The sequence below is a fragment of the Thalassophryne amazonica genome, chromosome 17 (assembly GCF_902500255.1).
Source record: "Thalassophryne amazonica chromosome 17, fThaAma1.1, whole genome shotgun sequence".
Taxonomy (NCBI): Eukaryota; Metazoa; Chordata; class Actinopteri; order Batrachoidiformes; family Batrachoididae; genus Thalassophryne; species Thalassophryne amazonica.
The window spans coordinates 37,752,383-37,778,244 of NC_047119.1; the positions used below are offsets into that span (position 1 = coordinate 37,752,383).

The window sequence follows — 25,862 nt, forward strand, 5'->3', positions numbered from 1 at the left end:
AACCACACCAGCCCAGGACCTCCACATCCAGCATGTTCACCTCCAAGATCGTCTGAGACCAGCCACTCGGACAGCTGCTGAAACAATCGGTTTGCATAACCAAAGAATTTCTGCACAAACTGTCAGAAACCGTCTCAGGGAAGCTCATCTGCATGCTCGTCGTCCTCATCGGGGTCACGACCTGACTCCAGTTCGTCGTCGTAACCAACTTGAGTGGGCAAATGCTCACTTTCGTTGGCGTTTGGCACGTTGGAGAGGTGTTCTCTTCACGGATGATGCGAAGGAGATGTGTTGCACTGCATGAGGCAAATGGTGGTCACACCAGATACTGACTGGTATCCCCCCCCAATAAAACAAAACTGCACCTTTCAGAGTGGCCTTTTATTGTGGGCAGTCTAAGGCACACCTGTGCACTAATCATGGTGTCTAATCAGCATCTTGATATGGCACACCTGTGAGGTGGGATGGATTATCTCAGCAAAGGAGAAGTGCTCACTATCACAGATTTCGACTGGTTTGTGAACAATATTTGAGGGAAATGGTGATATTGTGTATGTGGAAAAAGTTTTAGATCTTTGAGTTCATCTCATACAAAATGGGAGCAAAACCAAAAGTGTTGCGTTTATATTTTTGTTGAGTATACATACCTCTGTTTCATAAAAATGAAGGTTCTCAAACTTGTTAGGCTGCATTAGCAACCAACAGATGGTGTAAAGGGAAACAACCACTGATTTCTCTCTTTTCTTCAGTCTTCTGGCTGTGCTGAAAAATAGAAAAGGCAGAAAAATAGTGTCTCTTCTGGGCTACTGTACCAACATGGCAGCCTCCGTGACAGAGCCCACTCCCATGTACAGTTGTGCTCAAAAGTTTACATACCGTGGCAGAATGTTTGTTTTCTTGGCCATTTTTAAGGGAATGTGAGTGCGGAAATCTCGTTGTTGTAATGACAATGATAATAAAAGCTATCCATCCATCCAGAATGACAACACAAAAACTTTTTTTTCCACTTATGGTTAGTGGTTGGGTGAAGTCATTTATTGTCAAACAACTGTGTTTCCTCTTTTTAAATCAAAATGACAACACAAACTACCCAAATGAACCTGATCAAAAGTTTACATACCCCTGTTCTTAATACTGTGTATTGCCCCTTTAACGTCACTGACAGCTTGGAGTGTTTTGTGGTAGTTGTGAACGAGGCTCTCTGATGGTAAAACTGCCACTGAATGTTTCGAACTTTATTTACATTAATTACAAAGAAATACAAACAATATGGCACTCTATGGTAAATCTGCATGGAGTAGACAGTTCTCAAAAACTGAGTGACTATGAAAGAAGTAGAAGAGTGAGGAAAGCCACCAAGACAACCCAGGAGAAGTTATGGGCTTATGTGGCTGTGATTGGAGAAATTATGCACAGTGCAAGCTTTGCAATTTATATCACCAGTTATCCATCTTCATGATGAAGTGGTATAGAGAAGGGTTTCTTAAAAAGAAGACCTGAAAGTTTAACTACAAATTGCCAGAAGGTACATCTGAGATGCAAGCCTGGATTTGATCTGTTTTGGTGAAAGAAAGTCCTTCTCTGCTCTACTCCACTATGAAGCTAAGAGTATATTTTATTCTGCAATATTCCCTGGAAAAAAAAAACAAAAAAAAAAAAAACATTGTTTGAACATAGCTCACAGTTTTTACTCTAATCCTTCAGTCCTAAAGCTTCTGAGGTAAGCGACGTGTAATGTGCAGTTATGTGGAAGCCATTACCTGAAAGTGGAGCCACAAACTGTGATTTAACACGAAGCAGTGCTCGGTTTACTGTACTCACCCCATTAACAGTTTGTTATGTAGGAGTGATTGAAAACCCCTGTCATGCTGCGTGGTGCTAAAACATTCAATATCATCCTCTGGGCTTCCTTTTCCTAAAATATTGGTCGCCATCACACAATGTCAGACATTTAACATTTTTTTTTAAACCACCGTTTGATGACAGCTGCTGACAAGCACAGAATTAAAGAGAAATCAACTCCCAGGCCTCATTGACCTTTGTGTAGCAAGGTGAAGTCCAGATTGAAAAGATTTCCCTTTGGATGACCTGGTAGAGTCTGGGTCTCGAGTGCGAGCAATCCGGTGTTCAAATCCCACCGCCATCCTTGCCACAAAAATAAGTCATCCGATCACATTAATAACCGAACTGCAAAGCTGCTTTTTCATTTTTAGCTTTGGAGAGCAGACCAGATTTATGCACGTGGTTGTATGAAGCGGCTGTGTGTCAGATCGAGATGAGCTTTGATCATATTTTCGTAAATGTTGAGTAGCACTTCAATCAGCGAGTTGTGGCCCACCTGGACTGTCTTTGCAAACACCAGTGCCTGAGGCTCACACTTGTGTTTACTCTAAACGCCTTTCAACACCCCAAGCTGCAGCGTTACCTGCAGAGTTCAGTCAACTCAACGCAACAGGAGCACCAGAGAAGTATTGAATGATCATAGCTTTCTGTTTCTTCAAACTGCAACCCCAAATCAGACAAAGTCAGGACCGTATGGAAAATGCAAAACACAGCAATTCTGATGAAAATGCATTTTGTGTGGTCAACCATCGTACACCTATTCCTGCATTTCAGGCATGTGACACATTCCAAAAAAAGTTGGTATGCCAGCAATATGGGGGTTGTACATAACACGTGCTGCCTTCAAAATGTCTTTTCCAGAGACGTCCATGAATCTTTCAACAGGTCACTGCAAAACCTAAAACCACATTCTGCACACGTTACAATGGCATGGCTGCAGAAGAAAATAGTCTATGGATTGGCCTGCCTGCAGACCCCCCGCCGCCGCCACGACACAGTTTCACCATCTTTGTGTGTTTTGTTTTATTCTTTTACACATCTTAAACACATTTCAAAAGTATTTGTACATTTACACATTTTACAGCCTTTGTAAACATTTTAAACATGTTTTTAAAGAACTTTCTATTCTTTCACACATTTTACACCCTTTTCAAACATTTTAAATGTTTTTGAAAAACTTTGTTCTTCTTTGTACCTTTTGTCATAATTTAACCATCGTTTTTAAAAAACATTTAAACATCTGTGTGTTTTTAAATGTCTTTGACATAACTAGCACATTTTAACACAATAATTGAAACAGGGATGAATATTGATGATTTTATCAATATTATTATTGATTCTGTTTATCGATCTGATTCCTTATTGATTCTCTTATCAATACCTCCTGTGAATTTTCTGTGTACTAAAAGTAAGCTTTAAGCTCGTTTCACACCGGGCCTGCTTCGAGTTGTGGGAACACAGTACGGTAAAAGTGTCCAAACATGAGCAGCTTTTTAAAAGGCCACATCTATGGGTCCGGTACTGGTCAAGTAGGTGCTCTGCTATTGACACGGGAACATTTCCATGACTCTAGTGGATTTATTATTGGTCCGGAAAATGATTTCCGTACCCATACCAATAATACCATACCTACCGGCGATGCAATTGGCTTGTATGAAGCAAAATGACATAATGCAATCATCAGATGTTACTCACTTATGGACAGGTACGGGAGAGCACATTATTACCCATATTGACATGGAAATCCTCTTGCTGTACCTTTTATCACGCTCTGAAGGTACGGGAAAATATGCTTAAGTAGCAGGCTACGGCTGCAGCTCACCGGCTGGAGGGAGAGAGAGAGTGGGGGAAGTGCAACGCGACGTCGGCGGAAGGCAGGCTAGCTAGCTGTGAGCTAAGCTAAGAAGCAACTTAAAGTGGAACTCGGAGTGAAAACAGTTTTCAACGGGCCAGAATAAAGGGAATTTATACAAAACAAATTCATTAACTACTAATAAGGTCCATTTCTGCGTATTTGAGCTTCATCTTGGCTGTTTCCAGTAGATTTTGCCCTGGCACTCTCTGTGCATACACCTCTATGCTTCTAGTGTTACGCTTGTATAGTTGCACATGATTTTTCTCCTGCTATGCCCCAATCGCAGCTTCCAATTCACTTAATGTGCCAAACTTCGCCTTCACTTCTAAACAAGGCGGTAACATGACTGCGCATGCGTAAATATTCCCGTAGCCTTTCACGGAAGTGATATTGATACGGTACTGTATCAATAATTACCGTTCCTATTGGGCCGGTACCATCCCTATAGACACTCTGCTTCAAAAAGGTTTTTGTTTCTACCCATGTAATATCTTCCATTGTTCTATAGTGAAAACACCGCTCACCGTAAGTTCTAAGACAAAACAGAAATGCCTCGTTGTAAAAGTGGGCAGGGCTGAATAAGGTGAATACTAACTACAGCTTGAAAATCACTTGTAGAAGCCATTTTGAATTTCTAAATGAGCACCAGTGGTGCTCACTTCGGACCACCGGAAGCCCATTTTAGCCCTTCTCTCATCAGAACTTTATGATATACCATTAGATGGAAATGGCATTAGCTCGATTCCACTTAGGGTAACAGACACTTTTATAGGGTGCTAATATTTCATTTCATTGTAAATTCTAGAGTCAAGACCTCCACATCAGCTAATCAGCCATGCTTTCAGTATTGCGAGCATATTCTAATGGCTTTGACCTCACAACGCCAAAGAGAGGGTTCTAATCAGCACAACAAATTACCTGTCATTAGTGAGTGATCAGGGATCTGCATCTTCCGTCCGGATGGCAACATGTACTTGTCAAACATGCATAGGAGCTTCTCATACATTACTACAGCACTTCACACTGTCGCGGCTACACTCTTGACATGTAATCAAAGCACGCGAGGACACTTCAGAGGGCACAAAGGAGGTGATAAAGACAACATTAAGTCTACTGTAGTGTTTTATGAGGTACTTGAGTTTTCCAGTCAGACTGAAAGGTGTGACAACTGTCATTTAAGTGAGCGAACAGTTACATCGTCAAAGCGCTTTAAATATCGGCTGGGGAAGAACAGAGTCCGGTCCATCAAACCTGATAGGGCTCTGTGGTCTGGTTATTGTTTTGTTGCTCGCAGGAGAATTATTGTGATTAAACTACAGTAAAGCTTCAACGTGTGGGACTTCCGCTACACAGCTGTTGCTTCCACCTTGAGATGGAAAGGACGGGGAAGTCATTAAAAAAAGCCTCAAGATAGGGAGTAACTGATCAACAATTTTTGTCTTTTCTGACATTTTATGAACTAAATGGATATCGATTAATCCAGAACAATCAATAATGAAGATTATACGAGGTCTGTTAGAAAAGTAACGGACCTTTTAATTTTTTTCAAAAACTATATGGATTTGATTCATATGTTTTTACGTCAGCCAAGCTTGAACCTTCGTGCGCATGCGTGAGTTTTTCCACGCCTGTCGGTTGCGTCATTCGCCTGTGGGCAGGCTTTGAGTGAGCACTGCTCCACCCCTCTCGTCGTTTCATTGCGAGGAAATGGCATATGAATCAAATCCATATAGTTTTTGAAAAAAAATAAAAAGGTCTGTTACTTTTCTAACAGACCTCGTATGCACTTATATTTGTGTGTGTGTATTGTTTTTCTTTTGTATCCCAAGATTTTAAAATATGCATTTTAATTTGGCACTTTATATCCTTAATATAAACTTTATTGATCTCACAGAGGAGAAATTCACGTTACGTCAGCTCTTAAAAAAATATTTTTTTAATATCTTGATATTAAAAAAGTGTACACTTTATGATTTTTTAAAATAAAACTGAGTTAGTGGTTAAATTTGTGGTTATGATTTCTTGGCAAGTTTACTAACAGATTAATCAATTGATCAGAAAATAGTCTTAACCAAAAAGAAAGGATGTATGCCAAAAATATTCCTTAGTTGCAGCCCAATCAGCAGCACTGCCTCAACTCTACTTTCTTCTGCTATGACCCCAAACCTAACCTTTAATATCAGACTGTTCACAATCATACCAGCATTCACTCATCTAGTAATACAAGCAGGTTGGTTGCTTGCAGTTCTTTAAATTGAGCAACACTGCCACCTGGTGGACATTTACCACTAATGCAGGTATAGAGCTTTACCAAGAGGCCTAATTCATTATAATGTACATAGTGAAAATTTTACTTAAGCGAGCTGTAAATTTCAGACATTTATGAGTCACAATAACATTGCTTAATATGTAACAGTATTTGAATGGACTTTTCCTAGGCTTTGGAAAAGCCTCAGTGCATACCATGGAGAAAGTGAGTGAATACATAAATAAGCAATTCCCACAGTGCACCTTTAGTCCATGAGTCATGAATTTTGACCTAATCGGTACCACTTAAGGGGAAAAAACAACACTTAGAATCCAGCCTCAGTGTATCTTGGCCTACACAAAAATGTTTGATAGCCAACCCAGGGTGTTGAAAACTATATCACATTATTTGTCTGATCATAACAATTCCAAAAAGGTATCGTATGGACTATCTATGATCCATGGGGATCCACAGGCTCTAGACTGGGTAGCATTTAAAAAATAGGGACCTGACATTTTTCAAGGGTGGTAATAAATTGTGCAATGTTTCTATGAGTTGGAATGGTGTGAATCCAGAATGTTTTTACAACTTGGACCTCAACAGTTTTTCGAAGAACTCTTTTATTCCCTGCTAATTACATATTTTTTAATGTTAATGTACTGTCTTAATGTATTTATAAATTGTTTAGGATGTTATATATCTGCTATTATTATTACTAGCTGAGTTACCCATTCTACGCACAGGTAATAAGAGATTAATTTTAGCCACATCATTAGATATTTCATGTCACTTTAGTTAAGGTGTAATTGCATTGTGTGTATGCTGTCATTAAATTTTCAATGAGCAATTTACTACATTCATGAGACTCAAGTGAATGATAAAAGGTGGCAGCATGTCCTATCACTGCAATGCTCTGGCATGCTGTACACAGCAGGTACATTTTAATTGAAAAAAACACACGCTTTAACTGGCAAAGGCGTGTGCTGGCCCATTTAGATTGTAATTAAAGTGCACTCTAGCCAGCCACTACTACGTAATAAGTAAAGTGTGGTGCCTGCTACTAGGGCTGCTGCAAACTATTATTTTGATAATCAGTCATCATTATCAGTATTATTACATTATTTGAAATCTATTTTGTCATTTGATTTAAATAAATGGACCACAATAGAAATAGGTATTTTCACTTTCTTGAGTCATCCATGTATTTATAATGTATTTACAATTATGTACTTACATTGAACTTACTCAAAATCACACACTCACGCTTTTATAGAATATTTATCGCCCCCCGCTGGAGTGGCATGTGAATCCAGAATGTAAATATCAATGTCTATCAGGGCTGTGAAATGAAAATTGTGAAATCCGAGGAAAATTCGCAGGGGGTCTCCTCCCCCCCCGGGCCCCAGAAACCAAATTAAATTTTCATCTACTGATACATTTTCAACATCTCCTGGAAGAACAATCTCAAAATTAGTGCATATTTAAATGATCCTAGATTCAACCTTTCATTTGAACCGTCAATGATCATGTTGAAGTAACAGAATATGACATGGAAGTAGGACCTGGAATGATTTTCCTTTTAATTGTAAACCAAATTATGCATTAACTCATAACAATTAAACTACATGAAATTCATGAAGACTGAAAAGACTGTTAAACCATGTAAAAAAAACACAGCTAAAGATTGTAGTTAAAAAAAAATAAATAAATAAAAAAATCAGGGTAACTATCAATAACATACCTAATAAAAAGCCACACATTCTTGTGTAAATTCTTGTAAATCCAGTGTCTTTTTCCCATGAAAAAAGTATACATTAATAAAAACTAATTTACATTGTGTAAATTCATGTAGCCTAAATTCATTCAAAGCCACAATGTCTTTAATCAATGAAAGAAAGTCTAGATTAATGAATGAAAAAAGGCACATAATCTTTTCTGAAATTCTGTTTGAACAGCACAATGTTTATTTTCCAGAGAGAAAAAAAAATTCTTACCAGTTCGCTTTTCCTGATCATCTTTCAGCTGTGTTGATGAAGCCAGCAACAATTCCACAGATTCTTGTCCTTATCACACTTTTTCAAAGTCTTTCTCGCCATCTTCGCTCTGTCTTATGTCGCTCCGTGACACAGATGCTGCAAAATTCTTCTTTTAAAAACTTGAAAGTTCTAAAAGTTTGCAATGTCCACATGCTACGTTCAGCTAGCTTCGCACAGGAGCCACAGAGCGTCACCGCAGCAATCAACCAGTCCCGCTTTACGACAACCGTCGTTAACAGCCAGGCTTTGAGTGGCATTTATTTTCCTCAAAACTCCGCGGATCCGAGGAAACGGATTTGTATCTGTAACACACAGATCAGTGTCCGCGGACTTATAAAACTTGCATGATGTCGTAAAAAAAGAGAATGCTTTGCGATAAACATTTTAAAAACTCAGTAACGATCACAATTAGAGTACAACACTGACACTCCCGCATCCCTCCCCATGATGAAATCCGCGGAATTCCGCGGATCCGCAGAGTTTTCACAGCCCTGGTCTATTCAGTATTGTTTGCTAATATATGGAGCTTCTCTAAAAATAATAGTTCTATCAATGTTCGGTTTTGGTTCTTTTCATCCTTGACCCAACATACATAAACATACAGTGACTGGAGGACCTATCTTTGTAGCCGGGACAGCGGTGGGATTCGAACACCGGACTGCTCTAACTGAACACCAAAACTCTACCAGGTCAGCCAAAGGGGAATTTCCTGCTAGCCAAGCTAGCAGGAACATTTTTTCAATCTGGACTTCACCTTTCTACAATATCAAACTGAAAATGTCCGCTCTCCCCAGTTTCTGCATAGTAAAAATTGCATGCAAGCACGCAGAGCTTTGTCTTTTCAGCATTCTGCTGTAAGCAGGTGCTTTTAATTTGACAGAGACTGTAGCGGAAGACAACAAAACTTTCTTGCTCATATCCTGTAGACCCGACTGCCACCTACTGAATGGAAATTAGAAGCACATGCGAATATTAGTTAGCAAAGATGGGACAAAGTCACCAAGTCATGAATCAGCAAGTCCCAAGTCAAGTCTTAAGTCATAATGACCACCAATTGTTTGCAAGCTGACTTGAGACTTGCAGATTGATGACTTGAGAATGACTTGACAGTGACTTCGTCCCACCTGTTAGAGAAACCAAACTTCCCACACAAAATGTACCACAAAGAAAAAATTGTTTCAAATTCTAAACCTCAAATGACTGTCACACAACCCTACAGAAAGGATTTTGTATGAATGTAGTCAAAACAGACACTACTTTTTAAGTTACACATAGCTTGAAATTACCACATCAATTTATTTCACTTCCAAAGCATATGTCAGGTAATTTCCATGCCATTGGTGTCACATTTATAAAAACTTCAAATTTTACACTTTAGAATTTGTACAAAAATAAAAACAGCTTTAAGTAAATATTTAAGAAATGGAGGAAAACCAACAGAGCCCCTACCAGGCCACAACTCATTTAATCTCCCCCCCCAATCAGCTCACATGTATATTTCTTCTAATTGTGTTTTTTGTTTTTTTGACTACAAATGAAACAAGTCCACTCCGGCTGCTTTTGTGCTGCACGTTGTGAAAACAACACAGAACTACAACTTCCAACCACCATGATTCACTTTATTGAATTAAGTACCAGCTCAATGTGAATAATAACCAGACTGTCCTTGACTGAAGAGTATAAAATCATCTTAGCGGCACAAAACAGTCCAACCATATTGCAGGAAGAGAACCTGAGGGAGCAGAGATGTTCACTGTCCAGGAGCTGACAGACTTTTGTTCATGAACTGCTTCTTGGCAAAACACACCCACCACTGGGAAGAACAAAGAGAAAACGGGTTTTAGATCCTCAAGGACAGTCGAAGTTTAAACTGTGTGTTGCTGACTGCACTCTGCACACTGACAAACTTGCAATAGGGGTGTTATGGTTAAAAACGGATTGGGCTCAGTTTGAGATCAAGTCGTATATCTTACATGAATGATATTTATTCTCGGCTATTAAACAGCCAAACTACTGTTTAACTGCCTGATCACACAGGAAAAAAAAAGAATAAAATAAAATCACTCATGCTGCTGACCAAAGTCCTTAATCCTCAAATTGTTCCCAATGTGTAGCTGAGCACCTTGCATGTTATCACCCTGGCATCGGTGTAACAATGTGAGAAATCTTTGGAAAATGCTGAGCATCAACACCACATTTTGAGGGGTGGTGCATTATGTAATCCATGTGCCATTACCCCACACTAAACCGAGTACAGCTCTGTGGTCAAAGGACAAGCAGGACACCAATATCGTCCCAGAATTCCTGTAACGTTTCTTTGTTCTCCTACTCTTCCCAGATCTTTTGGTTTACTTCCACCCGCCATATTTTCCGGAGTATAAGTCACATTATTTTTGTTTCTTAGAATTAGTTTGGGAGGTTCTGTGACTTATATACCGAAAAGCATGTCATTACCAACTGCAGCATCTATAAGGCTTTCACGGGAATCAAAGCATAAAAGTGTCAATAACAATTTTACACAACAATGCACAAAAAAATAAATAAAGAGCTGATAATACAGAATGCAACATATACTCCGGAAAATACAGCAACTTGATATGTGCATGACAAAACGTTCGTTTTTTTCAAAGGTCAAGGAAGGTTACTGGGGTCGTTACTGCCTTCATGCATGCAGGTACAATAAATTCAACTTGGATTATAGACCATTCCAGTGTATTATTGCTGTGTGCCAGATTCCAGCGGCGAGGGAGCAACATCTTGTTGCTACATGGATGAAGTGTTTGCTCTAGCCGCTGGTAAGAAGTCTGTCATTTTCTACCTCCTTCAGAAGCAAGGACTTCAAAAAGAGCCTAGATATCTCACAGAAGTCAAGTTAAACCTTCAACTGCGTGAGCTGTGGCTCTCTGAGTGATGATACTTTGAATAAAGTTACACTTTCACTCTGAAAGCAAAATCTCAGCAACCCTGACTGTCTGAAGTGTTGTCATGTTTTCAAATTTGGTTATTTTTGTTTCTTGAACATCAAATTGAAGCAAAACTCAAAACTCTTCAAATGCTGGCAGGATTTATTCATTGCACCTTGCTTTTCAGGTCCTTGAGGCAGCGGTGTGTGTGTATGTGTGTGAGAGTTGCGCCGGAAATGTTGGACTAACCTTGCTGGGTTTGTCTGTCTGGGGGTCGAACACGCGCTCACATAACCTCAAGCCAGTCTCCTGGCGGATCTGCTGGAGGTACGCCCGCATCGTGTCTGAAAAAGTCCCACAACCACCATCATTACAGCTCTGACATCACAGACAGCAACGCAACACAAACAGCTCACACTCAGAGGGGAGCTCAGCGGGATAGGTGATGGGCTACCAATATGTAGATGAGGGTTTCAGCTCTGGCCGCACTACCTGCCTCTGGAGAATTAACAAAATCACATATAGTTACAAAGGGAGCACAATATTATTCACACCTTATTTTGGCGAGCGTAGTCGGCAGGTGCTGCAAAATGAAAACGTTCACTGCACCAAAGTGCCCAGAAGATTGGCTGACCACGAAACAAAAAAAAAAAAAACAACACAATGCTGAAGATGCAATGCATTCTGGGTCAACTTCTGCCAACATGTGACTTGGAGAATGCTCAGTGGATTCAACCTGAAGTTCTTTTTCAGCATTTCCCCTCACTGACCACCTAACTTCATCATGAAGCATCTTCCAAACGCTCAGAGGCTCCAAGAAAAACAAGGAATGACCAGCTCCAGTCGCTCCTGTTTTAAGGATTCACTTGGGTGCAGATGCGCTTAGCTTTGCCGGGGCTGGTGCTACTGCATACATGCCTGAGCATGAAGTCAGCCTTCAGCATTGCCACTCTTGGTGGCACTGTAGTGCAAAAGTATCTTTGAAACTCATGAAGATATGAACAGAGAAAACTGGGGCTCCTTTAAAAAGCCTATGGGGTCATTTATGTTGCTTTTTTGCCAATGAGCGCCCCCCCCAGACTATTTGGGGTGGTTGAAGGAAGTGGACATGAAGTCCAGCCCATTTCTTTCTCTACACAACTTTCTTTGTGTGAACAGCCTCAGGCAGCCCTTCAGGTGTTTGTCCTTTTGTGTAGTGCTGCTCCTCACCTTCCTCCTGCTTGTTTGCTGGTTTGACGTACATCGCATTTAGAGGAAAGCCGGGTTCTCCAGGAATTGGAAAATTAGTGATTCCAAGAGTGTACATCTCCTTCTCTCCCTGGCTCCTGGAGTTGCACTGCATAGACAAACACAGACACCGACGCAGAGGGACAGATCATCAGAAACAGTGAGCTCCTCTGGTTTTCCAGTACCACTTAAAGCAAATTCATCTGTGTTTGTGACAAAAAACACACCGATTCATTTGTGACGTTCACCAAAACCCATGTATATTGCCTGTCTGCAAGTCAGAGTTGCACAAACAGGATAAATAATAAATTTGTTACCTTTTGTAGCTTCTTTAAGCATTCTGAAATGTACAGGGTGACATAGATCAGCGTCCGGTCTGCCTCATTCTGAAATACACACATGTATTTGGGCAATGACAGTCAAACATGCTCAGAAACAAATATTGCACCATTTAATTTTTATGATTAATTGGATACTACTCATGTTTAATAGAATTAGATCTACTGTGTTCCACTACGAGTTCTCTGAAGTCAAACACTGACTGAATTTCTGTAATGACTTCATCTGAGTCCAGACATTACACACCTCACTGCTGACGACTGCCAAATTGAACAGAATCTCAATAAATGGTTAATTTTTTTGTGAATTAAGTAAATGAGATGTGGAAGAAAGTGATATGATATGTCCCTCGTTTAAGCTTAGAGATGGTTATTTTTGATGACTGGAATGTACAGTGTCCATGGTTAGTTTTTTTTTTTTTTTAGTTTATAGCTGTGGAGAATGTTTTTTTTTTTTAAATAAAATTTAAAAAACAAAAACCCTCTGGCAGGTTCTGGGGCTCAGGTTTAAATTGTTTCTACATTTACTTCCTTCTTTGGTCAAAAGCCAACATGTCTCTTGCTGCATTACAGAAATAAACATCTGTACACTGTTGTAATATACGTATAATGGCTCAATCATTAAAATAATCCTGATATTTACACTACACAAATTAACTGTTTTAACCCTGATTATGCTATACTTACATTATAAATAATGCAATTACTGCAGTGAAAGGTTGCATAGTTTTAATCCTGAGCAACTACGACAAGAAGGTATTCATTGCTCAGAGGAACGTGAAAAGCAAGCCGAGACACGTGCAAGAACAAAGTGGACAGCTGCCTCAAAACAGAAAAAGAAGGATGAAGGGAAAAAAAAAAAACATACAAGGGAAGTTTAAACTATTCTCAACATTTAAAGTGTAGGGTTTTTCTTGTTTGTTAAATGAATGGTTCAGCATATAAACCAGCCACATTGTACAGTGCATTTAACTTGATAAACAGCACATTCATAAGACGATTTAGTTATGAGGAAGCGTTTCACCTTAAAGCAGAAGTAATCTTAACTAAATTTTAGATACAAATATAACTCTGCTTACTTGACTTTAATGAGGAAGCACTGCCTGCCACCTCACTGTGAGCCATCACAAAGTTCTTACCTTGATTTCATAGTTCTTAAAGAAAACGTTGGCTTTGAAGAAGTAGATTGCCTCATCAATGATATCTGTGTCTATGCCTGAAAATGAAAAAGCAAAATGGTGGTATCAGTGTTCAAAAAACTATCTCCGTTAAAGACAATGTGAAGAGTGCAACTTTTTTCTGTTGTGTTCCAGTCACAGCTTCACGGTGGAGTAAAACAGAAGGACTCTCATACAAGAAAACAAATGAAATCGAAGTGTAATCTCCCAAGGTCTACCTGAAATTTCACACCTTGAAGAAAATTGTCCACACCACTCCATAATGACAGAAAAGTTGCACTATGCACAGATACTCCAACAACAGCAGCCTGCAAATCCTTCAGAGCTGCCATAGGCCTCTTGGTTGCTTCCCAAACTTCTCATTTTTGCACAGTGACTCAGTTTTTGAGAACTTCCTCAAGATGGATTCGCCAAACAGTACCATAGCGTTTGCACTGATGTAAATCAAGTCCAAGACACCACTGATTTGTCTAAATAAAAGTGGCTGTAAAACTGATTAGTATTCACAATAATTATATTTACGGGACCTTGACACTTACACAAATTTAATTCCCTAACTGCCGCGCAATTCATCGTGCCAATGTGACCCCGCTTTGTCCCGCTGGATGCCACGCTTTGTGCTGTTGGACGCCACGTTATATAAAATAATTATTTCGTAGCGGATGACGCATTTGCTCTCGGAAATTGGCTGGTGAAACCATCTCTCACCTCTCCCAGAATCACAGATAAATTATCAGCAGCTTCTATCGTGTGCTTCATGAGGTGGAGAACGCATTTGGAATCATCTCAAAGGTAATTATTTACAATATTTATATTATAATGGCTTAGTAAACCAGTTGCATTTTCATTCCTTCTTATGAGTTTGATAATGTATCTGTAAAATTGTTTATTGTGGATGTAACACATCATAATCGTTCAAATGTGCTGTGGCAATGAGACGCATTGACTCACAGTGACACACTGCGTTTTCAAATAGATTGTGCAATGTTCACATCGAGATCAAAAAATGAATGCGTGCCAGAGATTTTTGAACATTTCAAAATAAGCGTTTTCAGCATCTCGGGTGCACGGGGGCTGATGGGAAGGCATCGGGACAAACAAATGCACGTGCTTGATGGCGGACACGTAATCAACTTAATATCGCTCACTACTACGTGCAGTAAATGGCATTTACTGTCGAGCTCTATAGAGTGGGTGACCTAGTAGATGTCTGCCCCACTTGTGATGAGGAAGCACCAGCTGTACAATGTCCCACAAACCTGTGTGTTTAGCGTGAAGTCAGATGATATGTGTACTGGCTCAAGCACTGATACCTGCGCACATGGCTTTGTTTGTCCCGAAAGCCGTCGACCGGAAGCGCGTGCCGCATTATGTGTACTGGTGATGCTGAGCTCGCTTATTTTTGTGCACTTACACGCAGTTGCACACAGCTCACAATGAGTTTACTCTCTGGCACACCAGACTGCGCACCAGTGTGGGAATCAAATTTGTGCAAGTGTCAAAGTGGCTTTAGTTTGGTGGCACGGTGGCTTCATGGTTAGCACTGCTGTCCAATTATTTATGGCCTCCGAAAATGATGAAACTATAAAAGTGGCTGTAATTCAGAAATTGTGTGTGATATTGTTTGGTTAAACTCCTTATGTGGTGGCGCAGGAAGACAAAATTACATAAGAGACCAGATACGGAAGCTACATGTATCATCTCATCTAAGATGAGCACTAAAAGCAACCATAACGGTGATTTAACAAAAAAAAAAAACATGCAGGATTACCGTCCCCTCTGGCTGGTCCTTTGAACTGGGTTTTCAGGGGGAGCAGAGCCATGTTACCCACCAGCCTGGTGTCAGGAAACATCAGGTTTGAGTGATAAGCCTGAAAAATTCAACAAGATAAAAAAAGAGCTGCTGTCAAGTTTTTACGGTTACATATAACCAACCTCTGCGTTTATGGCGCCATAATTGCACGTTTTTCCGACAAGATTTTTCTCCTAAAAACGGCTTACTGCTAAATTATGTAGGTACAGTACGTATATATACATAGTATATATATATATATTTTTCAAAACATCTCCGGTGTTCCTGTGAGCAGAGCTAATGTAGCTGCGCTAACGTTAGCACAGACGGGCCTTAACATCATCCCACCTGTACTTCTACGTATTAACTTTAAACATTCAATTCATGCTGTTAGTAATCGTGGAGTTTTAAATCTTACCGGCATGTTGACTGACAAATGTCACACTGCTGAAGAATTTTTAGCACCGCAGAACGATGCTTCCGCCTTGTCCCCACCCTACACACTTCCAGGAAGCGCACACATGCAAAACGACATGTCAACCAAGAGAGGGCGCTGCTGACTGTTTTTGAATGGAGTATACACCAAGCGGTGCAATACTACAAGCCGGTCAAAAGAGGGCGCTGCTACCCGAGTTGGCTTTCTTGACGTCCAACTGAGGCTCAACATTACAAAAAATAGGAACAGAATCAAACTTAGACAAAGTATAGAACTGAAATTTCAGTTCTATTCGCAAAAGCAGGCAGCCTGCACAGCAAAACCCACACTTTTGTGCACTGTCCAAAAGTATTTTTCACAACTGTGGGGTAGTTTTACACAGAAAAGGACAAGCGTGATTTTTTTTTTTTTTTTTTTTTTTTTTTTTTTTTTAAGTGCAGCAAACAATTCTTAATATGCAAAATCAATTTCAACCTATGCTTTACAGTTAAATGCAACTAAGATTTCTGTGATGTATTCTTTTATTTAAAAATATAGCATTAACACATTTTTATGACCTCTCAGCACTTCAATCTGCTATAAAATAACTTACAAGTCAAAAGGTTTGAAATGACCGAGTCATCAAAACAGCATCCCAAACCAAAAATTTGATGTAATACTAAAACATAAGATATCCACCATCATATCAATCTTAAGACGTCCCTTTATCTGTAATGTTTCAGTTTCGTGACGTCCTTGTTCTCCACCAGCGTCATGCTCCATTTGAGTTCCTCTTGCTTCTGAATCCACCTCATGATTTTATTTTGATAAATCTCACACACAAAAGTCTTATTTTCTGCATTCATCACATTAGTCCTCAGCTGTATGTTTTGTCTTGAAAATACTCATCGTAGTTTGAGTTTGAGGCCTCTTCATCAACCTCCTGAAGAAAAGGAAAAGTTCATTATTAATGGAGTAGACTATGTGCAACATATTTATTTTCAACACTGATAAAACATATTGCAATTAGGGTTGTTTTTTTCACCTTTGGCTCTTTGACCTCCAGGTCTTCTCCGTACTGGATGGCGAAATCAATATGTTGCAGTACTATGTTAATACCTTCTTCATCAGTGCGATCAAAAGGCAGGAATCTGACCATACTGTAGTCCTCAATCTGTATACACACAAACATGTCATCTTCACTTCAGTTTCATTTGCAAAAGCTAAATTTTTAATTAAAAAGCCAAAGTAAAAGCAAACCATATCTGAAATACTGTATCATTCATAATGGGACCAATTTAATAATCTTGACTCAACCTTTTTAGCAGCACATGACCATTTCAAAGCAGTTCTTATACCTTGCTGATTCTGGCGCAGAGTTTTTCTGACCAGTGAATCAGCATGGCTTGTATATCTTGGGGGGAGGTAGACATGCTGCTCGACACATATTAGCACATCTCAGGAAAGCCTGCTTAAATTTGCAGCAGTTACAAATGTTCCGATTTTCTGGAACTCAGATTTCCAGCTGCATCGTCTTTGGCTCACTGCAGGCTCAACAAAGATCGATGTGCACTTTGCACACTGAGAATCACTCTGAGGTATTGGGAGTTGAAGGCCGAGTGTGTGCCATGCCTCCTTTATGCTCTCCTGTGAGCGATTGCTAGGGGCCCAAAACTTCACAGGGGAACTTCTCCAGACTTTTACCGACTGCAGTGCCTGCAGGGGAGGACTTGACACCAAACTCAGCCAGACACAAAATGCTCTGGCGCCATTGGAGAAAGTACATCGAGTTGCAGCTCTGTATGCTGCAGCAGCAAATGAACCCAAACTCTGTCAAGTGTTAGAGCAGCTTAAAACTATGTTAAGAATGTAAAACAAGCCATCAGACTTACAAGACCACAGATGGCTTTGGTTAGCTTCTTAAACTTTGTGCTTCTGATTTTATCAGAATACTGGTCATCTTCCATCATTGTGTACATGTCTGGGTCCAGATATCTAGGGGGGGGGAACAAAGGTCATCAGTGTTGCTTCACACAACAGACAAAACGGAGGACGAGAATATGCACTCTGGAGTATGCTTAGTCACTTTAAACTTGATTAGAAGAGGAAGTTAAAGGGTGTGGTTTCAGAAAATCCACGTAACCACCGCTGTGCCATTCTTGTGGAAGGTACCAGTTGTGATCGGTGCATTGATAAGGGGGGGGGGGGTCCTCACTTGTTTTGTTTGTTTTTTTTTCCTATCTATGGTACTTCCATAATCAACAGCCTGACCTTGAATAAGCTGTTGGAAACCATATTGAGGCATCTACTGCAGTAAACAACCCCATCTGTGTTAATACACTGTGATTAATGTCAGTACTAAAATCTCTAAGACAAATACATTGAGGCACGGATGTGAGGAGTTGATTTCAGAATGCAGGCATCAACTCATGAAACTGGCATTGTCTAAATTTGTTAATCAAGGGACATAACTCATGTCAAATGGGCCCAGCTCAAACAATATGATAATATGCACATCACCAACCTATAACAAGGACATGTCCAAGTTTCATGAAATTCCTCCTAAAAATGTGAGAGGAGTTGATTTCAGAATGCAGGCATCAACTCATGAAACTGGCAGTGTCTAGATTTGTTAATCAGGGCCATAACTCTGGTAAAATGGGCTCAACTCGAATGTTACGATAATATGCATATTACCAACCTATAACAAGGATTTGTACCAAGTTTCACGAAATACCTACCAAAGGAGTTGATTTTGTAACGTTTATACCTTTTTGGGATGTACGGCCAGACAGACAGACACTAAGTGCCACGACATAATCCCCCTTTGGCCAGAGGGGGATAAAAACGGCACAACATTCAAGATGCTCTGCCATCTTAACCCAATAGTTTTAGTCATCAGAGAGTCATCCATCCATCTATTTTCAATACCCACTTACTCCAATTAAGGGTCATGGGGACGCTGGAGCCTATCCCAGCGGTCATACGGCGAGAGTCAGGGTACACCCTGGATGGGACACCAGTCTGCTACAGGACCACACATAGACAAATACATTGACACTCACACACACTCATACAGACAATTTAAAGTTCTCAATCCACCTAACCTGCATGACTTTGGATGTAGGAGGAAGCCGGAGCAAGTGGAAGGAACCCACACAAATGTGGGGAGAACATGCAAATTCCACACAGAAAGGACGGAAAGTAATCTCACAACCTCCTTGCTGTGAGACATCAGTGCTAACCATGAAGCCACCATGCCGCCCCTCAGCAGAGTATAACAATTTATTAATATTATTAAACAATCTTTATTATATTTTGGTATTTCACATCAACCTCTTCCCAGTTCCTGATACTATGGTAAGTATACTCTGATAATGAAAGAATAACTAAAGTCATTTGTGCAGTGGACACACAGAGGTTACACCCATTTGTTGCCATTGATTATAGCTTTTGGACTTTGTTTTTCCTTTTCAGTTTCTCAGTGAAATGTGTTTTCAATTTTATATAGTCCTCCAATTTGATTTTTTTTTTTTTTTTTTTTCCCGAGAGTTATGTTGTACTCTGTAATTTGAGTAGTAGGTTAACTATTATTACACATTTAGTTCATAGGCCACTTTTTGACACCACTCCATTCTTGTTGCAGGATTTCGCTTGATGGGACAGTTTGGAGACAAAGTCAGAGAGGTGAGATTAAGATGGTTTGGACATGTGCAGAGGAGGAACCTAGGCTATATAGGGAGAAGGATGTTGAGGATGGAGCCACCAGGCAGGAGGAGAAGAGGGAGGCCAAAGAGGAGGTTTATGGACGTGCTGAGGGAGGATATGCAGATAGTTGGTGTGACAGAGGAGGATTCAGAGGACAGGGTGAGATGGAAATGATTGATCTGCTGTGGTGATCTGCTGTGGCGACCCCTAACGGGAGCAGCCGAAAGAAGAAGAGGCATAACCAGTAACAATGGATCCAGGATCACTCACGTGATCTCACATACACTCAACTAAAATATAAACGCAACACTTTTGGTTTTGCTCCCATTTTGTATGAGATGAACTCAAAGATCTAAAACTTTTTCCACATACACAATATCACCATTTCCCTCAAATATTGTTCACAAACCAGTCTAAATCTGTGATAGTGAGCACTTCTCCTTTGCTGAGATAATCCATCCCACCTCACAGGTGTGCCATATCAAGATGCTGATTAGTGCACAGGTGTGCCTTAGACTGCTCACAATAAAAGGCCACTCTGAAAGGTGCAGTTTTATCACACAGCACAATGCCACAGATGTCACAAGATTTGAGGGAGCGTGCAATTGGCATGCTGACAGCAGGAATGTCAACCAGAGCTGTTGCTCGTGTATTGAATGTTCATTTCTCTACCATAAGCCGTCTCCAAAGGCGTTTCAGAGAATTTGGCAGTACATCCAACCAGCCTCAGAACCGCAGACCACGTAACCACACCAGCCCAGGACCTCCACATCCAGCATGTTCACCTCCAAGATCGTCTGAGACCAGCCACTCGGACAGCTGCTGAAACAATCGGTTTGCATAACCAAAGAATTTCTGCACAAACTGTCAGAAACCGTCTCAGGGAAGCTCATCTGCATGCTCGTTGTCCTCATCAGGGTCTCGACCTGACTCCAGTTCGTCGTCGTAACCGACTTGAGTGGGCAAATGCTCACATTCGCTGGCGTTTGGCACGTTGGAGAGGCGTTCTCTTCACGGATGAATCCCGGTTCACACTGTCCAGGGCAGATGGCAGACAGCGTGTGTGGCGTCGTGTGGGTGAGTGGTTTTCTGATGTCAATGTTGTGGATCAAGTGGCCCATGGTGGCGGTGGGGTTATGGTATGGGCAGGCGTCTGTTATGGACAAAGAACACAGGTGCATTTTATTGATGGCATTTTGAATGCACAGAGATACCGTGACGAGATCCCGTGAGGCCCATTGTTGTGCCATACGTCCAAGAACATCACCTCATGTTGCAGCAGGATAATGCACGGCCCCACGTTGCAAGGATCTGTACACAATTCTTGGAAGCTGAAAATGTCCCAGTTCTTGCATGGCCGGCATACTCACCGGACATGTCACCCATTGAGCATGTTTGGGATGCTCTGGACCGGCGTATACGACAGCGTGTACCAGTTTCTGCCAATATCCAGCAACTTCGCACAGCCATTGAAGAGGAGTGGACCAACATTCCACAGGCCACAATTGACAACCTGATCAACTCTATGCGAAGGAGATGTGTTGCACTGCATGAGGCAAATGGTGTTCACACCAGATACTGACTGGTATCCCCCCCAATAAAACAAAACTGCACCTTTCAGAGTGGCCTTTTATTGTGGACAGTCTAAGGCACACCTGTGCACTAATCATGGTGTCTAATCAGCATCTTGGTATGGCACATCTGTGAGGTGGGATGGATTATCTCATCAAAGGAGAAGTGCTCACTATCACAGATTTATACTGGTTTGTGAACAATATTTGAGGGAAATGGTGATATTGTGTATGTGGAAAAAGTTTTAGATCTTTGAGTTCATCTCATACAAAATGGGAGCAAAACCAAAAGTGTTGCGTTTATATTTTTGTTGAGTGTATTTCAAGTGACGCACAGGAAACTGGCCCCTGGAAGTTATCAAAAGCCTGGATCTTAGTCTTGATCCAGAATAGTCACAAACTCAAACACTTAGATGACTCACTCAGCCGTTCCAGTGCTACAATCAGGGCATCAATTTTTTCGACAAAGTACACATGACTGCCCAAAGAGTCAAGGTCCGTGAACCTGTCCTCACTGACAAATGGGCCCAAGATGCTAGATTTCACAACATTAGGTAACACCCAGTCCATGCATACACTGAAAAGAGTTGAAGCCAGAATACAACCCCTGGCAAAAATTATGGAATCACCGGCCTCGGAGGATGTTCATTCAGTTGTTTAATTTTGTAGAAAAAAAAGCAGATCACAGACATGACACAAAACTAAAGTCATTTCAAATGGCAACTTTCTGGCTTTAAGAAACACTATAAGAAATCAAGAAAAAAAGATTGTGGCAGTCAGTAACGGTTACTTTTTTAGACCAAGCAGAGGAAAAAAATATGGAATCACTCAATTCTGAGGAAAGAATTATGGAATCACCCTCTAAATTTTCATCCCCAAAACTAACACCTGCATCATATCAGATCTGCTCGTTAGTCTGCATCTAAAAAGGAGTGATCACACCTTGGAGAGCTGTTGCACCAAGTGGACTGACATGAATCATGGCTCAAACACGAGAGATGTCAATTGAAACAAAGGAGAGGATTATCAAACTCTTAAAAGAGAGTAAATCATCACGCAATGTTGAAAAAGATGTTGGTTGTTCACAGTCAGCTGTGTCTAAACTCTGGACCAAATACAAACAACATGGGAAGGTTGTTAAAGGCAAACATACTGGTAGACCAAGGAAGACATCAAAGCGTCAAGACAGAAAACTTAAAGCAATATGTCTCAAAAATCGAAAAATGTACAACAAAACAAATGAACGAATGGGAGGAAATTGGAGTCAATGTCTGTGACCGAACTGTAAGAAACCGCCTAAAGGAAATGGGATTTACATACAGAAAAGCTAAACGAAAGCCATCATTAACACCTAAACAGAAAAAAACAAGGTTACAATGGGCTAAGGAAAAGCAATTGTGGACTGTGGATGACTGGATGAAAGTCATATTCAGTGATGAATCTCGAATCTGCATTGGGCAAGGTGATGATGCTGGAACTTTTGTTTGGTGCCTTTCCAATGAGATTTATAAAGATGACTGCCTGAAGAGAACATGTAAATTTCCACAGTCATTGATGATATGGAGCTGCATGTCAGGTAAAGGCACTGGGGAGATGGCTGTCATTACATCATCAATAAATGCACAAGTTTATGTTGATATTTTGGACAATTGAAAGGATGTTTAGGGATGATGAAATCATTTTTTCAAGATGATAATGCATCTTGCCATAGAGCAAAAACTGCAAAAACATTCCTTGCAAAAAGACACATAGGGTCAATGTCATGTCATAGGGTCAATGTCAATGAGCAGATCTGATTTGATGCAGGTGTTAATTTGGGGGATGAAAATTTACAGGGTGATTCCATAATTTTTTCCTCAGAATTGAGTGATTCCATATTTTTTTTCCTCTGCTTGGTCTAAAAAACTAACCGTTACTGACTGCCACAATCTTTTTTTCTTGATTTCTTATAGTGTTTCTTAAAGCCAAAAAGTTGCCAATTGAAATGACTTTAGTTTTGTGTCATGTCTGTGATCTGCTTTTTTTCTACAAAATTAAACAACTGAATGAACATCCTCTGAGGCCGGTGATTCCATAATTTTTGCCAGGGGTTGTACATTCCTGGCAAACACTGCAATTCATTGAGTTGAGTAGAGACAGAGACTTTGCACAGCACTCAGAGTATCTGCATATAGGATGGACTGCTGTAGTCACTGAGCAGCAAGCAGCTGGAACTAAATCCTGTGAAGAATGATTCTTGAAAGTACCTTGCCTGACACAGAGAGCAGTGTAATACCCCTGTAGTAGGTGGTGTTGTTGCCAGCCAGGTTATCACTCTTTACTTGCAACACCATGAATACAGCATTTCCACCTGTCTGAAGAAGCTGATCCCTGCAGCATGCCCTACTACCTTCAGACGTTTCACGCTTTTGCAATCTCACAGAAATTTGATGGTGTGTTAGCAACATATAGTGGCCGCATATGACACTTACTTTTCAATTTCTTTCTTGGCTTTGGGGCTGAGCAGGTCCATTTTTGACATGATGTTTACCTGAGGGATCTCTAATGAGACCATAGCACTTAGAGCAGCCATGACCCCTGAGATGAACTGTAGTTAGCAAAATAAAAGACTTCACGTTATCGTTCATTACATCTGCATCAATGCAGTCATGAAATGTGTTCAGGCACAATCACACAATCAGGTCAAGAGTCTGTTGAAGTTGTCACTTACCTTAAAAGACTCCACCATGAACTGTGAATCTACCAGGAAGACCCCACACACCCGGAATTCCCACTGCTGCAGCTGTTCCACCAGCTGCCTCATCACAGGGAGGTGTGTGTAAAGTTCAATCTGACCTGGAAACACATTTACTTCATCAACTCTACAAAGCTGCATTTTATCAGCCGAAATTACAGCAACAGTACAGCTACAAAATTATACAAAAGGTATGATCAAAAGCTAGTAGGAACTAAGCCTGCAAGCAGAACTAGTAATGACAGGTTAGGTAAGTACACCAGTTCTAGACCTTGTGGTGCAAAAATATCTGTGTCAAAATATATATTAACATATGAGATGTCACTTCTTTTTTCATAGTTAACAAGTCTTCAGTGTTACTGTAATGAAAGGGTGCTTTTTCATTTTTACCTGGGCAATCAAACAATATGTAATCATCCTCCACATGACCCAGGCTTGCCTCCAGCCAGTCAAAGTTGTTAGCAAAGTACTCCATGCAGAAGACCAGGCCCCCATTAGGTCCAAACCTGAGAGAGTCATCCTCCATTACATCATCCACCTGTATCAGCTCACGAATGTCTGTATAAATATTACAAAAAAAAAAAACAACAGCAATGTTAAGGATGTTATATAGGCATCAAAGTAAAAAAAAAAAAAAAAAAACAGCTTGCATCAGCAATTATTCTTACATGAATCCTTAAATTAGCAGAAATTATTACATGCTACTGGAAATGACAGATTATGCCCGAAAGATCGTCTTCTAACTCCAACTTTAAAACACATATACACACACTTTGAACAAGGTTTTGCCTTGGCCTACATATCCTCAAGTGTCTTACATTTCAGACCCGTAAAGGCTCAGAATATAGCCATAATTATTTTATTAACATGGTATCTGTCTGCTCTTGTACATGCTCAGTAAATAAGGAATTAGTCTGCCAATATGTAGATCTAAATCCTGCTCATTCTACCCCTCTGCGTCTATGGAAAAAACATTTGATATGCACTGACATCATAAAAAGATTTTTCAAAAACTGTCTCAGTCCACCAAGTTGTATAAATTGGTTCCTTGTGTTATATTAACATCTAATAATGATCCATTCATTAAATAAATCATAATTTAGTCACCTGCCATGACCGGATAGTCAAAGTACTCGGCTGCTGGGTCCAGATTCACCACCTGAACTGAGCGATTTAAGGTTTCTGAATGTTGGACCATAGTGGAGCAGTAGGTACTCTGAAACAAACAAGCAAACAAACAAAAAAACAAAAACATAGCAAACAAACCGCCTCATGTCTTAGCAGAACACTTTAGCCGAACAGCATCACCAAAACACTTCAGCAGCACGTCATCATACGACTTACTTTTCCGCTGCCCGCTGGGCCCATCACCAACTGCGCATAACGAGGCATCTTTGCCTCTCCTTTAAAACGGCTTTTGTTATAGCTATATTATTTAATTGTGATTTTATTTTTAATCTGTGGCTCCTAAAAGCTCAACTACATGCTAAGTTTACGATTCTTATTCATTCTTTCAAATTAGACGTTAACATCCAACATTCAGTTGTGTCACCGCCACCTACTGGATTGGCATGTGAATGTAAAACGCAAATTATTGCAGGAGACAGTGGATCAGTCCCCATATAACACAGGAACACTCACTTAGAACCTGTGACTGTAACTCCCACTTACTCTGGTTTGCATGCATAGATTCTTTCTCATATTTCCCTGTGATTATCAGGACAAGCACAGGCATAATGAAGTCAGTTAATCAGTGACTGAGTGAGTGAGTGAGACTGCAAAATTTCTGGATTTAACTCTGAATAAGGTACAGATGACGACTAGCAAACCTTCTATTTTGGACCACGTTGTTATCTTTTAGCATGATAAATTGGAGTTATTCATTTATATGTATTTTTTTTTTAGTTATGTTCCCTGGTTGCCATGGCAACCATTTTAATATGTATATTTGCGTCATTAAGCAATAGAAACAGGATGATACTGCAGGGTACATCTGTCTGGTTTAGGCAGTTCTC

The 25,862-nt window shown here is 40.3% G+C and overlaps 2 protein-coding genes across 3 annotated transcripts; both read right to left on the bottom strand.

The window, feature by feature from the left end:
* Positions 1-9,579: 9,579 nt before the first annotated feature.
* arpc3 (actin related protein 2/3 complex, subunit 3) lies at positions 9,580-15,999 on the bottom strand. Of its 2 annotated transcripts, XM_034192277.1 has the most exons (7): positions 15,838-15,998; positions 15,399-15,498; positions 13,589-13,665; positions 12,429-12,497; positions 12,094-12,220; positions 11,134-11,228; positions 9,580-9,794 (listed from the first exon to the last, which is right to left on the bottom strand). In XM_034192277.1, the coding sequence occupies exons 1-7, from the start codon at positions 15,841-15,843 to the stop codon at positions 9,732-9,734; spliced, it is 537 nt and encodes a 178-aa protein (XP_034048168.1). In that variant the 5' UTR covers positions 15,844-15,998; the 3' UTR covers positions 9,580-9,731. The 2 variants fall into 2 exon arrangements, with proteins under 2 accessions (XP_034048168.1, XP_034048169.1); XM_034192278.1 differs by lacking the exons at positions 9,580-9,794; positions 11,134-11,228 and adding an exon at positions 11,913-12,016 and having other exon boundaries at positions 12,073-12,220; positions 15,838-15,999.
* A 365-nt stretch (positions 16,000-16,364) lies between these two features.
* gpn3 (GPN-loop GTPase 3) lies at positions 16,365-25,365 on the bottom strand. Its single transcript, XM_034192275.1, has 8 exons — positions 25,192-25,365; positions 24,955-25,063; positions 24,238-24,405; positions 23,824-23,948; positions 23,585-23,700; positions 17,727-17,829; positions 16,880-17,008; positions 16,365-16,777 (listed from the first exon to the last, which is right to left on the bottom strand). The coding sequence occupies exons 1-8, from the start codon at positions 25,237-25,239 to the stop codon at positions 16,712-16,714; spliced, it is 864 nt and encodes a 287-aa protein (XP_034048166.1). The 5' UTR covers positions 25,240-25,365; the 3' UTR covers positions 16,365-16,711.
* Positions 25,366-25,862: the final 497 nt, after the last annotated feature.